The sequence below is a fragment of the Ursus arctos genome, unplaced genomic scaffold, assembly GCF_023065955.2.
Source record: "Ursus arctos isolate Adak ecotype North America unplaced genomic scaffold, UrsArc2.0 scaffold_16, whole genome shotgun sequence".
Classification (NCBI taxonomy): Eukaryota; Metazoa; Chordata; class Mammalia; order Carnivora; family Ursidae; genus Ursus; species Ursus arctos.
The window spans coordinates 34,657,437-34,673,697 of NW_026622830.1; the positions used below are offsets into that span (position 1 = coordinate 34,657,437).

The window sequence follows — 16,261 nt, forward strand, 5'->3', positions numbered from 1 at the left end:
CTGTCTCCACTGTAAAGCTGGTAAGTATGCATTCATAATGCACCTTTTGAAGAAACAGCAAAATTCGGTTGAGCCCTGTCTGAGTATGGCTTCTCTCTTTCAGAAGATGACTGAGTCATGGAGACAGAGTGGGCTATTTAGATCTCCTATTTGCACATACTACATGCACTTACGTAAACTCTCACATGTTTCCATCTGCTTTTTCCAGGTTCTGTGTCCAAAGCCATCACTGACCCCCAGCCCAAGCACCCAGCCACCCCCCCACCGCTACCATGGCCGAAGACGCGGACATGCGCAATGAGCTGGAAGAGATGCAGCGAAGGGCTGACCAGCTGGCTGATGAGGTGAGGGATGGGACCTGAGCAAAACTTGGGGAGCTGAGTAGTTTGTCTTCTTCAGGTTCAGGCGGAAAATGTCTTCTAAGATCTCCATTTTTAAAATGGAGGAGTATGACTGATTTTCTCTACACCTAGCACCTCTACAGACAGGAATGGGTTGATAAACCTACATACGACTAATGTCTTAGCCTAAACACCCAATTCCTAGCAATCTAGAGAAGTCAAGATCCTCTAAGAAAAGCAATGTCTTTGGGTGTCCGGAGCTGCCTAATTCTGAGAGCTGATTGTTACATTTTCCAGACTCTTGCAAGCTGGTATTAAAATTGAATTATATAAATTGATAATTAAATAGATTATATTAAAAATAAAAGACAATAAATACTCAAAACTCATCACTTCTTAATTATTTTCCTGTATTCCTTAATTATTTCCTGTATTTCCTTAATTATTTGCTGTATTTCCTGTATTACCTATGCTCTTGAAGTTCTTGACTTGTATTAAATGTATAGTGTAGGAATACCATATAACACTGTGTTACTATACATCTTCCCAAGTTGACCTTCAGGGATGCCTTGCTGTAGTTAAAAATCAGACAGGTTAAGGGCATTTATATCCAGGAATCAGGGTTTGACTTACTGTTTTGTTGACTGTCTAGACTTAAGAAAGTGGAGAAAATATTAATAACATAGATTAAACTTAAAAGTGTGCATGTCTCTAGCCATTACTCTTTAAATAACACCCCAAACATGGAGAGAATATTCTAGTATTTGAGAATTTTTATTCTCTTCAGCAAAGAAGTCACTTGCGTCTTGACAAACTAGCAAAGTCCCAACATTTCTCCATTGTTTCACTTTCCTCTTACTCATTAATGCAAATGAAAATATCAACCAACATTCATGTCAGCACTACACTTGTCCATTGCATGCTTAGCAAGGACCTAAGAGTTCAGCAAAACTTAACAAAAGCTTTCTGTGTGAATGAGTTGGCTACGTGGATGGAATTTATAATCAAGGGCTTTGTATATTTGATTATCTGTAAATTCTGTGCTCTCTATCCCTTATATCAGGAAAATAACAAACTTAAATACGCCTATACATATATGTATATTCATATCTGATTCATATTCATGTATTCATATCTATTAGCATTTACGAGCATACCACTGCTTACAGCCATTCTATTTCAACTGCTTAGCAGCCTCCTAACAGCTCTTCCAAGAAAGTTAATGTTCTTCCCGCTCCTGCAGAATCTTGTCCAAAATAAGTTTGTCACTTAAAAGCAAAGCCTTGAGAAATCACACTGGTTGCTGGAGTCTAGTAGTTTCAAAGGAACTGAGAAAAAAGTGACAATGATGTGCCTGAGGGACCAGTGCTGACTTCAGACTTTCCATCTCACTTTGTCTAATCTAAGGATGAAGATAATTATTATAGCTGTCTCCTATAGGCTAGTTATTTCAAACATGCTTGATTTTTTTTTTCACCCCAAGGCGACAGCTTAATTTGTATTGATAAGAACTTGCTATTGTGTTTCTAGAAGCTTTATAAGAAACTTGATGTTGGATTCATCTCAATTCATGAGAAATTGTGTTTGTGTTTAAAATTCAATATTCCTGGTCCAGGGAGGCCAAATTAATCCTCTGAGTATTTGAGATAATTTTTCATGCATCCTGCACATGCAAAATTATCTTTTCCAGATTACTTTGTCTTTGATATCAAGATCAGCTTCATATGGTTTTGATTTTAGAAGATAAGCTTTAATGTAATTGCTTTAGGGAATCTTATTATGTAGAAAGACTGATAGGAGAGAGATTGAAAATGTGTTCCGTTACAAACTCGAAAGAATATGTGATAGTAACTGTTTGTGTTTCTCAAGTGAAGAGAGTAGTTCAGATTTTCCAAGACCTCTGGATCCTGCATTCATAATTTTTTTTTTTTTATCTTAGTCACTGGAAAGCACCCGTCGTATGCTCCAACTGGTTGAAGAGGTAAGGAGTGGCCATATTTTAAGATAAACTAATCCCTTTTGCCGGCATATTCTTTTCCTAGACCCTACTGCCTTTTCTTAGGCCATGATCCCGCAGATTCCCTTGTAGCCTACCTGGAATCCACATTAATGAGGGAGATGTCAGGTAGCCATCAAAGGATCCCCTTTCCCTCCCAGCCCTGGCTACCTTTATAGTCTAGGAAGTAGAGAAGGATGGTATTTCCAAGTAAACGCTCCTAAGAAATCACAGAAGATTGAAACACTTTAAGCAAATATAAAGATATTACCTACATAAAAACTTCACTTGTAATGATTTTGATGCCTGTAAGTCGCCTCTAAACTTGATATTCTGTTTTGATTTAGCCACACATGACTTTTAAAAATATATATCCCCATAGATACAACATTTTCAGAAATTGTAATATTGAAGAGTCAGGCACTAAAAGTCATGAAGTAATAGGAAAATTCTTTGATCAAAGGAACTTCAAATCCATAACGCAAATATAGAAGCTCTTTTATATTCCCGACTCTGGACTGAACATCCATTTGGGAGGCATGGTTAATGAATCCCAAACTATTTTTAAATGGGTAAAATAGGGCAGATAGCAATAATGGAATCAAAAGGGCATTTACAATAAACCTTGCTCACTCCAGTTGGGGAGAGCAGCAGTCAACCAGGAAGAATAAGTGGATTAATTGAACTTGCCCATTGGGAGAGATGAAGTGGAAAAAGAATGGGATGGGCTATATTTATCTTAACTGAATAAAACAAGCCTAATAGTTTTTATTCAGTGAAATGCTGTTTTAGCTATGCTTTGAAACTGCTTATCAATTCATGTGTGGTTATCATTTTTAGAGATCTCGCGTGTTCTCGAGCAGAATGATTAAATGAGTCTACTTGCCTCACGCTACTGTAAATTGCTTATGCGATGACATGAAAGGAAAGAAAGATCAATGTTATAAGGCTAAAAGGAAGTTCGGCCGCCTCTCACACTCCAGAAGCCAACATCTTCCTTTATTTCTGCAGCTTGAGTTTCTTACCGAGAAATAAAATATTAGCTAAACGTGAATTGCCACAGGAGGTGTGGGGAGAAGGGGGCACCATGAGCTCCCCAGGGCACTGGGGAAGGGTGGGAGGTACACTTAATGAAATCTGTTCTCACAAAAAGTGAGCTTTTTAGCCTGCAGTGTGGCACAAACTGCACCCCCCCCCCCAGAAGCCAGGCCAACAAAGGAGCACAGAAAGCAGCTTTCCCTCTCTAAATGAAGAGAAATGTTGTCTTTGCTCTATCCTGGGAACACCACTCATGCAGAAATACTCGAGGACCAAGAAGGAGGCAGGCATTCTAAATCTGAGTGCTGGCGAGGCTTTCAGAGTTGACTTATTGTCCCTCAATCCATCAGGAGAACAAGCGAAAGGAACAAATCTTCTTAACAGTCCCACGTGACTTCTCACGTTGACCTGAAGGGAACCCACATGTCAGCTGACATAATTATGTTATACCTCTTTATGACCTTCAACCATAGCCTCCAGGCTCGTTTTTCATTTTCATTTACGTGTGTGCACACGTGAAGTAAATTTCTAAAATACCAGGACTATCACCCATCGGTCCACCCGTGCAGTGTTGAAAGCCTGCCTAGAACGTGGGACATGGTGGAGTATACGCGTCAGAATGCATCACCTGAACTGGCTCCTCAGCCATCGGAGTCTTTGGGCCAATGAATACTTCTTTTTTTTTTTGCCTCTTCTTAAATTGCAAGCAGTGTTGACCAGTCTTGAGTAAGGAGTGTCTGCTCTCATTTATTCTAGGGGGAAGAAAGTCTCAAAAGTTCTACTGATTGAAGTAGGATACTTGAATCATACATTTTTGTTTCTCCTGAACGATTTCTTTTTTTTTTTTTTTTAAAGATTTTTTAATTTATTTGACAGAGAGAGACACAGCCAGAGAGGGAACACAAGCGAGGAGAGTTGGGGAGGGAGAAGCAGGCTTCCCGCTGAGCGGGGAGCCCAATGCGGGGCTCGATCCCAGAACCCTGGTATCATGACCTGAGCCGAAGGCAGACGCTTAATTACTGAGCCACCCAGGCGCCCCACCTGAATGATTTCTTGATCAGGCTTGAGGTTGCATCTTAGAACTAGGGGTGAAACAGATGGAAGCTAGTTCCTACCTCTCATAAATGAGAGGAGGCTGTTAGACTTTCTATCCTTAGGAAATTATGAGTAAGGCATTATTAGTGTAAATTGATTGCTCTTACTTCCTCCTGGGTTAATTTATATTGATGGTCAAATACCCCTTATGTCTAGGGCATTGGCTATTCAGATGGTAGTCTGCTTTTCAATCAAAAAAGAAATTCTCTTTAAAGAGAATCAGCATTAAATATTCATCAAGGCCAGAAATCATTTGGCAAAAATGAGCACTGAAATACCAGGATCTTGCCCAGGATCCCAAAGTGCATCAGTGCTATGTAATTTGAATTGAGCTGAATTCTTATTGCAATTTAGTCTCAAAGATGGGAAAGGTTACTAAGCTTGTGAAGTCTCCCTAAGGCAGACAACCCCACTTTCAGTTCAATATAGGACTTTCTGCCAGCCCTCACAGACTTTAGGGTGTAACAGAATGCCAGATATAGAAACTTCCTTTTTAATAGAAGCCATTATTGGCATCTCAAGGACAAAGTAAAGTTACATAGAAGTCAGTTGGGAAAGTTCAGAAAAGTTGGATACCATACACAGGTAAAAAGATGAGAAATCATATAGCACCTGGTTCCCAGGCTAGAGTTGCAGACTGGCTCTTTTGATGGCTGCACGCCAACAAACATGCATGGAAGGCCTAACTTTGGGGGCGGGAGGGAAGATATAAATTGGCATCATGCAGGAAAACAGGTATGAAAATAGCTCCAAAGTCAAGGCCTTACCTGCCTTTGGAGCATGGAATTAATTCTGGTAACAGAGTCATGAATGTCTCTTCAAGAGGAGAATATATGGTTCCAGGCAAAAAAGTTGACTTTGTTGACACTACGTGCCAGAAATGAAGTCTACACATGAATGACCTTGGGCTATAAAAAGTCACCCCAGAAAAGCCTCACTGGCTCAGGGCAGGCCAGTTCAGAAGTACCACCTAGAGCTTTCACGGAGTGGTAGGTACTGAGGCTCTTCCACATTGCATGGATGTTTTAAGCATCTTTTCTTTTCATCCCAACTTACCTTTCAAGACATCTTGGCAATGAGAAGAGAATAAGCATTCTAAAGCCATGTCTTTGTTATGCCAGACTTTCTACTAAAACTGGAAGATTGAGGCGGGGCAGTTCTTTTCTGGATCAGAGATAGATATGGGGTCTTTTGGAATTCTAGCAGTTAAGAAAGTGCCTGGAGAGTCCTGGTTTTAGCTCAGATGTGTTGGACTTTGGGGAAAGCATCTCAGAATGACAAAAGAAAGACTTAAAAATGTTCTAGAAAAGGTCTTAGTTCATCTAAGAAAGGAAAAATAAAAAGAAATAAAAAGAAAAAAGAAAGAAATGAAAAAAAAATCCCTCATATCTCCAACTTTATGGTTTTTAGGTAGACAATTTTCCCAGCAATCTCAAACAGAAACCACAATCGAGCGAAGACAAAAATGGAACCACCTCCTCTCATTCCTAGCTATTAAAATATAATACTTGTTAAGAATAAGAGAAAGTAATATTCTGCCTTCCCTGAAATATTGTCTTCATCCCTGCCCTTCTCCTCCCTTGCATTTCTAGTTTCCCCAAAGAATAATCCAGTTATTTTGATAAAAACTGTCAGCAAAATAGTGGCGTCAAATGTAAGTTCTAACATTTATTGAGAACCTACTATGTGCTGGGTACTATACCCAGAGGTATCATCATCAAATGTATATAATCTAACTTGACTCTTTAGGTAGCCACCTTTTACTACGATGCCAATCTCTGTCTTACCAAGGAGGAAATTGAAGTACGCAGTGATTAAGTAACTTGCTTGAGACACCCAGCTACAAATGGCAGAGATGAAATTAAAACCCAGGTCTACCTGATCCCAGAGTGTGAATTCTTATGCATAGCACTTCCCTTCCACCACCAACTTCTACCATATTTCCTTTTTCCTTTGAGAATTCTGCAAAAAGCAGAAGGATCTGAGAAGACAAACACAGAAGCCCATTCTAAACGGATCAAGATTTTATACAAATTAAATCCTTTATCTTAATTGCTTTTTGGAACCATAGACTCCCATAGAGTTGAACTTTTAGAAGCCTTCACATTCTGTAGCTCATTTTATCCTTAAAAGTACTCTGGGAAGTGAGGGAGATGTTTCTGTCCCTATCTGGGCACAGAAATGGTTAAAACACAGGCCAGTGTAGACAAATGTCCATTTACAACACATTTAAGTAAAAGATATTGAAATGTGTCCTGGGCTCCGGAATCTTGCTGCTCCATAGGTATCCTGGCACAAGCAGTAGCACTAGGTGGTAGAGCTTATTCAGAATGCAAAATTTCAGGCTCTATCTCAGTCCTACTGAATCAGGATCCGCATTTTAATAAGATGTTTCCTATGCAGGGGATTCGTATGCACATTAACGTTTGGGAGGTAGTGGTCTGGAAGCTTCTGATGGTAGTTGGCAATGACAGTATTTTTCATTTGCCAAATATCCTGTAGAGATGCATTTTCTGAAGGTAATTTATTTTACAAACACTTATGTCATGCTAACTCTAAGCCAGTACCATTCTAGCATGTGCCGCATACTAATTCATTTAATTCCCATGACAACTCAATGACGTGTCAACTATTATTCTTGCTGTCTTATAAATGAGGGAACTGAGGCACAGAGTAATTAAGACATTTACCCGAGGTTCCACAGCTGGGAAATGAAATCACCAGGACCCCAGGGCAGAGTCTGTCTCCACAGTCTGTTCTGTTGATGACTCCCAAAGTCAACCTAAGCTCTCCTCCAAACGAATTCCTAACCTCACAACTAAAGCCCACCAAAATGTGTTCAGAAGCAACTTGGCTGGGGGCGCCTGGGTGGCGCAGTCCTTAAGCGTCTGCCTTCGGCTCAGGGCGTGATCCCGGCGTTCTGGGATCGAGCCCCACATCAGGCTCCTCCGCTGGGAGCCTGCTTCTTCCTCTCCCATTCCCCCTGCTTGTGCTCCCTCTCTCCCTGGCTGTCTCTCTCTCTGTCAAATAAATAAATAAAATCTTTAAAAAAAAAAAAAAGCAGCAACTTGGCTTTTCCTGTCTGCGAGAGCCAACTACACACATTCTCTGAAATGGTGAGTTTATAAAACTCACAGAAAACATTTTCAGTGTTCTATTTTTTTAGAAGCCTTATTGAGTTGTTAAAATACTGTTTCAAAACGAAACAAAAAAAACCCAAAAACCCTCTGTTGACCTCCACTAACATTTCTCTCTTTCTTAGTTTAAAATAAGTCAGTGGCTGGGGTGCCTGGGTGGCTCAGTCGTTAGGCGTCTGCCTTCGGCTCGGGGCGTGATCCCGGAGTCCTGGGATCGAGTCCCACATCGGGCTCCTCCACTGGGAGCCTGCTTCTTCCTCTCCCACTCCCCCTGCTTGTGTTTCTTCTCTCGCTGGCTGCCTCTCTCTCTGTCAAATAAATAAATAAAATCTATAAATAAATAAATAAATAAATAAATAAATAAATAAGTCAGTGGAAAATAAATGGTGCCATGAGAGATGTCTTCCTTTTGAGTTTATTCTAGGGGCCACCATGAGCATTCCTTGAAAAAGCAATTAATCCAAACCATTAATAATGCCATTTTATACTTACTAATAATCACCCTATAAAATGAAAATTCTTTCCTTAACTAGTTTGAATTCCCATCAATGATGATTTCTAAGGTTGAACCATACGAATACCTGTGTTCTTTTTCCCCTACCCACCACCTCCCACTCCCCTGCACCAAATAGTTCAGGGGCCGTTCGGTTTGTTTAGATCATGTGGAGTGAGATGAGGAGTGCCTTTTCCAGACTTCTGCACAAAAGAACTGTGGAAAAGCTTGTGGATGAGTTATTTTCTCACATTCTATTATTGTGCAGAATTTTAGATTTCAGAATAAAGAGCCTTTATTTCTTGTCTGTCCATCGGTTTTCTAAATCCCACAGAACTTTTCCATGTAGAGAAAAAAATGGGAGGGTGAGTTCTGTTTGGGGCTGCATTTCTCAACCTTTGTGAAGCAGTCATCTCTTTAGATAAACCTGAAAATCTCAGCCCCAAAGTTTCTTACTTTCCAGTGGAGCATCCCTTCCCAATTCACTGAGGGAAACTTCCTGATGTATCGTGCCAGAGAAGATTTAGTCTAGAAGATTTTGAAAGATTTGCTTCCTATGGTTGGTGTTGTATAAGGCATTTTTGTTTTGCAAATATAAATCCACAGTATAATATTAAGTTGTGTATTCCAATTCCATGCCAAGCCCCATCCCCAGCCCTACCCCCATGGAGACTAAGCTACAGCCCCCTCATCTACCCTGAGATTCACTGATAAAGCAAGTCCACAGGTGACCCCTTCCTCTGAGTCCCTCCCCAGCCCTTAGTACTCTTCCCCTATTTCCTCCCTCTTTTTCCTTTGGTCCTTCTTCATTTTCCATTTCTAGGGCTAATTGTCCCCTTACTGATTTCTCTTTCTCTCTTTTCTCTCTCTAACTCTTTTTCAACTTTGCTACCATTATTGGAATGTAGAGTAAAGATGCTGGTATCAGGACTTTGGTTATGTTGGATGAACAAGGAGGTAAGTTGAGATTTCTTAAGTAAGAACAATTCGTCATCTGAATAAAGTGCATTTTTTCAAAAAAATTATTTGTGCATACACAGGTGGTCCTTTCAACCTATTTATATGCGTATTTGAGTATGAAGTTTCTAGAGTTTACATCATCTTGCTTTTTTCCCTTTCGCTGTTGAGAAGATTGGTAAATATATGGGAATGTTGAGGCCTTCGTGACTGGTTGAATGTCACTAGTCTCCCTGTTATATATATTTGGAGTAACAGAATTTTGAAGGCAAAAGTCATTTTTTTGGATTTTCTTTTAATGGTAGTATTTTGGGCAGTTTGAGAATTCTCTGATCCTCTTTTTTCTGATCCCCCAATTTTTCCCATAAACTTAGTTTTCTTGTAATAATCCCTAGATAGAATGAGAGAATGGTATATTGTGTCCATTTCTTGTGACCATCCTAATTCAGGATCTGGCAGTTTTGATTTCCAAGTCATCGTGAGGATTCCTTCAGTAACTAGGTCCTGTTAGGTCTTTAACAGGATGTAAGCTGAGGGAGATCATTGGAAAATGGGAAATTGAACCATTTAAAATATTTAAATTGCTTTTTGATTATTTCGGAAATGCTAGAAGCAGTGAAAATCAGAGAATCAATGAAAATCATCTCTGTACTCTAAAGTGGAATCTAGAAGGATATTTTTTTTCTCTCAGTACATCTAGTCATATGGCAATGCTTACTTAATTCTAGCCACTGGGTGACTGGGTAATGGACATTAAGGAGGGCATGTGATGTAATGAGCCCTAGGTATTATATAAGACTGATGAATCACAGACCTGTACCTCTGAAATCAATAATGCATTTTATGTTAATTAAATGAATTTAAAAAAAATAAAGAGAAAAAATAATAATAATAATAATTCTAGCCACAAGTTAGCTACCTGATTCTACTCTGAATTCTTATCATAACAAGCAAATTGTGGAGAAATTTTTATTTATATTTTTGAAAACATCAGAAAATTCTTAGGAATCGTGAGAAATTTTTTAAGATAAAATGTAAAATGTATTCACAACATGGGAGACCACAAACAAACTTCAAAAACAAATAAACCTCAAATGGGATTGGGGGTGGGAATTGCCATACAGATAACAGAGATAAGGCATTTTCCTAAAATGTAGAGAGACCTTGCATATAATCATAGAAAAGGGCAACAACCCACCAGCAAACTGATGTAAGATATAAATCATCAGTTTATAAATAGACGTATGAAGCCATGCTTCAACCAACAACGATAATGAGATACCACTCTTTAGCAGACTGCGACAAGGTTTTTAAATTGATAATCACCAGTGCTGTGAGTATTTTGGGAAAACAGATCTTTAACGTACAGATAAGCACTGTAGACTGATATATATGTTTGAAGATTAATTTGATAATATTTTCAAACTATGAAGTACACCCATCTTTGACCAAGACATGCTACTCCCAGAATTCTATGCTGCAGAAATACATTGACATTTATATGAAGAGACATATACATGCCTTATCTTTAATAGTGTAAAACTGGAAACAGCCTAAATATCTGTCAGTGGGGAGACTAACCAAATGCATTACGGACTGGCCATAAAAGAAATTTTCTTCAACCATTACACTAAATGAGATAAATCTGTACCAACTTCTCATGAGTTAGGGCAGAGGCAGGGAGGGACTAGAGAAAGGTATCAGTTGGGATCCTCTGGGAAGCAAATGCTAAGAGTCAGAAGTGTACAAAATCTATTATGGACGCCTGTGATGGGTCAAGGGAAGAGAAGCAAGAGTAGGCAGGGAAAGCTGTCAACTGATGCAGATCTGACACTTGGTAAGAGAAGAGCAGCGAAGAGGAAGAGTCTCAGACTCCAATGCTGAGTCCGAGAAAGTGTCAGCCAGGCTGATGGGGAGCCCAGGAGCTAAGAAAACCCAATGGAGCAGCCCCACCATAGGCAGCAATGCCTCAGCTCTGGTGATTCCACTGTGCTCAGCCAGAGCTAGAAGCATCCCAGCGACAGCGTGGTCTCCATGGAAATGCTTTGGCGGATCCCATAGGTATAGCAACTGGACATGTAAGCTATCTACAGATTCCCTCTTGAAGGGAGAGCTGAGGGGCACATCCGCCTGGCTGTCATATAAAGACTTTTGTATTTATTATTATTAATTTGTATTGAGCTTTGCCAATAAATATGTACCAACCAATTAAAAAATCAAGAGAAAAATTTTTTTAAAAACAATTGAACATCAACCCCCAACCCTTCCCCACAATTTTTAAAATACGAATTGTCAGAAATTTAGACACAAATAACTGAGTCTAGTGACATAGTTGTGTTTTGAAGGAATTACGATCACTGTGGCAGTCTTCAGAACTCCCCAAATAAATTTGCTATCGTGGCAAGAGTTGCTGGCTTCATCTGTGTAACAACGTCCCAGATTTTGAAACTCTAGACATAGCAAATCATTTTTAAAAATTAACCCACAGGTGCCCATGTGGAAGAGTAGTATCTCATTTCCAGAGTCCGTTTGATACATACACACTCAAGTAATTAGGAGTTCCACCTTATTACCTCTCTAGTAATTTGCATGTGAAGGGGACAAAATGAGAGAATGATAATTGGAAGGAAGTTTTGAGAAAGATTCAAGGTAATGCTTTCTTCCCGATACTATAAAGCATTGACATAAAGACTTGGAAAATAACATATACAAATCTGCAATCAAAATGAGAGAAAGTGAATAATGTGCCTACTTGACTTGCAAATTTCATTGCGCTTTGAGGAAGAAAATCTCGAGATAAAATTTGCTAGAATCTCCATACAAAAATATATCCTTCCTAAGCACAAATGAGTCCCAGGAACATCTAAATATTATTCTTTGAGAAAGGAAGCAGAAGAGCAGATTTCCCCCACAAGATAGTTCATGTTCTCAGCTAAAACATTTCATTTGTGGCCACACCACAGTAATGCTGAATCCCTCGGTTAAACCTATTTCCTAGGCTAGCCTTGGTTTTACCGGATGTGTGGTGATCACAAGGATATTGAGAAAAAACACACAACTGTAAAACCCCCCAAAGTAAGTGGCTTCTGCCTGGTCTTAAGTGGTACATGTTCCATTTAGACTTTAAGGTGATTAGGACCTTTTAAAATGACAGCTGAGCTTAAGTCAACGACTATCTTCGTTGCTGTGGTGAATGCATTTTCATTCTGCTTATGCTGTGTTTAGCTGTTTAGATCAGTAACTGCTTTACAATTTCTCTCCAGTTATGCTCTCCTCATTTTGTCTATGCCTCAACACCAAAAATGTTGATTGCTTCTATCCTGCAGCTGTACAGGAGTTTCAAGAAACAGACCTCCTTCTAAAGAGCCATTCCAGGTTGTCCAGCTAAATGGTTGCCCTCGGAAATTCTTTACGGGATTCTTGTTTTATACCCAGGTATCAGGAGACACCAAGGATCACTGAACATGACAGACGGCCCTGGAAGTGTACTGAGTCCTGGGACTTTTATTCCTCTAGAACACTTGTCTCGAAGTGAAATCCCCATGAAACCACCTTATCACTAATGTGGGATGATTTAACCTTTCATCTCCATGTCTCTTGTTCCTTCTGTTGGTCTTTGCTGGGTTTTGTGTTTGTTCCAATGCTGAAGATGCAGCCCTTGGGAAAATCCCGTGGGATCAACTCCAAACTAAACAGTGACATCTTTGACCTCTGCCTGACAGAGGAAGGACAAAGTAAGGCCTCTTCCAGAGTGCCTGCTGACTTTCTTAAAAGGTTCGTGGCACTACAAGGTAGCATTTGAGAAAACATTCCTCTTGCTAAAGTCTGCACACCAATATCTGTTATGAATGACTAATGCTGCTGTCCAGTGTGATAGCCACTAGCCACATGGGACTGTTTAAATTTAAGTAATGGATTTCCATGTGTTCATCAATGCTAAGGATAATGAGAATCACGTAGGCAGCATCTGGTAACTGACTAGACTCACGAAGGCTTGTACCCTGGGTCAATAGCTTTGATATCTTGCTATTCTTCTACGGTTTGTTTTTTAACCAGGTTGGGAATTCTAAGGGCCTCATGTTGCCTTGCTTAAGTAAGATTAGTCGGAAACAATGTCTAAACTTAGATCCCTGAGTATTCTGCCATTGGCGGATCTATCATAAATAACCCGTCATCCAAACATGGCAAAAGAAAGTACAATTTCCTGCCCCAACATATAGTGTCATCTACTGGAATACGTCTCCTAACTCAAAATGTTATTGTCCTCCCAAGTCTCCAAGAATAGACAGAAGACAGCCAGAGAGCAAGCTTAGGGAGGTGAGGAGCGGTCAACTCTGGACAGTACATTGCATCAGCCGGTGACATGCTGCTGGCCACCCCAGGATGGAATGAAGATACTGGTTATTTTCAAGCATTTCCTGAGAGATGTCCTCATGGAAATCCATTGAAAAGCCATGATGTCTCAATATGCCAAACACCCACAAACCCAACACGGTTCCCTCTGAAGATGAATAGTTGAATACCGATGACAAAATGGTTCTACAGTATTTTTTTTAATTAAGGGTTTGGCTTATAATTGTGTGAAACGATACATTGAACCAATATTGGTAGCTATAAAATCGTTTTCGGAATCAACTTTTCTGAAAGAGCTTCAGCATCCCTCTCTTAGCCATGACCTTTGCCTAACAGGCTGGCGATCCGTGATAGAACCCCGCTCGCAGGAATACCGACTGGGACCAGCTTGTTTGTTTTTATATTTTAATTTGAATTCTTGGTTCAGAGACACAACACACATGGACCAATTCACGTTTTTATTTTATTACATTTTATTTTTATTACCTCCTAATCCCTGGGGCACAGCGGGTGGGGCTCCCGAAGTGGTGTCAGAGAAACTCCTCAGAAAGGACAAATGCCTGAATATGTATCCCCATGCCCTAATCTGTGTGTATTTCACTGTCGTTAGTGGAGTGTGGCTTGTTTTCCCTGAGTCCAGATGCTCCTTCAACCCCATCTCAACCCGGCCCTCCAGGAAGCTATTAGCAGTTATTCCATTGGGATTTCTTTTTTTTTTTTTTTTTTAAGATTTTATTTATTTATTTGACAGAGATAGAGACAGCCAGCGAGAGAGGGAACACAAGCAGGGGGAGTGAGAGAGGAAGAAGCAGGCTCCTAGCGGAGGAGCCTGATGTGGGGCTCGATCCCATAACGCTGGGATCACTCCCTGAGTCGAAGGCAGACGCTTAACCGCTATGCCACCCAGGCGCCCCTCCATTGGGATTTCTGTCTGCACTTAACATGCTTCTTCCTTTTGACAATGTTGATCTCCTTCTCTCTCTACCAATCCCCCTACTCAATAGTTAATTTTATCTGCAGGCTAATTTATTACATGCTTTAAAGGGAACGGAAAGAAGTCTTCATAAAGGTACAAAGTCTTCTGGAATGTAAAGACTTGCTATCTTTTTTTTTTTCTTTTAGTCCTTTTAAAGATTTTCTTAAAGACATTACTAGACCTATGCTTACCCAGCAGAAGTTCACCAGCACAGCACTGTTTTTCTCCCCAGCTATTCAGTGCTGGAGAGACACTTAAATTTTGCCTTCATCTATCATTTTGAAGAGTATGGCACAGGTAGCACATTCCTAATAAGCTGGGTTCTATTCTTTAGCCCCATTGAAGAGAAGACAGTGAGCTCTTGTTTTCCAAATGGACAGTCTCCCCAGTTTGGGTCAATAAGGAACCTATCTTAGCTTTTTGGAATGATACTTTCCACTGGACGATTTAACGTGAAATTCTTTGTAAGTGATTCTGTCTGCCCTTACACTGGAAATGGATTTATCAGTGTTATTCTAATCAAGCCTTTATTCCCAGAGGCACAGGCAGGTGTGCATAGAAATGTAGATGAAAAGAGGAATGGAAGTGTAATTAGGTTTTGTAACTCGACAGCCAAGACAGCACATTGCTTTCCTTTAAGGGCCTTAAAAGCTGTTTTAAAAACCCATTCATTGAACTTGTAATTTACTCAATGTGGTGCCGTAGCTTTTGAAAAATTAATCAAGTTAGTGAATGTAACCCGGGCAACCTAGAAGCTCAAGCTGGTTTTATGGCTATCGATCTACGTCTCAGATGCACTCAGGTCCGCTCTGCGGGCAGAGATGACTCAGTAACCGGTCTATGTTCCAGCCCACCCCCCCCCCCCCAAGAGACTCAGCTGTTTGTTTTCCTAACATGCCCCCTGTTGTAGAGACTGGGAAATCAGGGGGCAGAGAAGTGAAACGCCTTCCAGAACTTTCATAGCAAGTAAGTCACAGGATGAAGAGAGGACTATAAATGTCCCAGCGCTTGGAACATGAGTCTGCTGATATTGCTTTTTCTTAACAGTGTCTATGAGTTAAGTATTCAAAACCAAGAACTGCCCCTGGGCTAGAACAGCCTACTGCTAGGGGCAAAGAAAGATCTGGTACCCATCGCTAATTATCGCTTTAATTGTTGTTGTTTTCCCCAGAGAAGATTGATTCTATTTGCTCCCCTTACCTGGTCCAGGATGCTTAAAACCAAAAGATAGAGCTATTTAAAGTTGAAGCAGGTACCTCCTCGAGTAGCATGAAATCTGAAACAGTAACATTAGCATGAAAACATTAACATCCTGTTTTTGTTTCTCTCGGGTTTCACTGGTGTCTAAGTAAGTGAATCTGCTGTGCCGTTTTCCCGGACCCTCAGAATCCAACAGGCCCACATACCCCACCCCATCGTGTCTGAGTGACGAACTATTTACAGCATCGTTTTTGTTCATTTCCTTGCACCTGTGCCCGTGTAGGGCGGCAGCAGTCTCCGGCAATGCATCCTCTGGGACCATGCGTTGTAGTATCTTTCTCTTCCAAATTCCGCTCCACATAGTCATTTCTCACGTTCTGTTGGAAACCCCCAAAAAATTCATTCCACACTGTCATCCCTTTGTCCTAACCAGAACAACTCGATCGTGTCGAAGAAGGCATGAACCATATCAACCAAGACATGAAGGAGGCCGAGAAAAATTTAAAAGATTTAGGGAAATGCTGTGGCCTTTTCATATGTCCTTGTAACAAGTAGGTACTGGGTACCAGCTCTAATCTGTGGCGTCCAGTTTTCTTTCTTTTCTTCTTTCTTTTGATTTTTTTTTTCTTTTTCAATGTCAAAGTGAATGTCTGAAGTTTTGTCTTTTTTTCTTTG

At 40.3% G+C, this 16,261-nt stretch overlaps 1 protein-coding gene across 2 annotated transcripts in view; it reads left to right on the forward strand.

The window, feature by feature from the left end:
* Positions 1 to 235: 235 nt before the first annotated feature.
* The window catches only part of SNAP25 (synaptosome associated protein 25), a 29,248-nt gene continuing 13,222 nt past the window's right edge, over positions 236 to 16,261 (forward strand). The window contains exons 1-4 of one of the 2 annotated variants that reach the window (XM_026503032.3): positions 236 to 344; positions 2,281 to 2,322; positions 9,009 to 9,057; positions 16,020 to 16,137. In XM_026503032.3, the coding sequence (XP_026358817.1) occupies positions 273 to 344; positions 2,281 to 2,322; positions 9,009 to 9,057; positions 16,020 to 16,137 (281 nt within the window). In that variant the 5' untranslated portion in view covers positions 236 to 272. The remainder of the gene's footprint in view (positions 345 to 2,280; positions 2,323 to 9,008; positions 9,058 to 16,019; positions 16,138 to 16,261) is intronic. The other variant, XM_026503031.3, reaches the window with a different exon arrangement.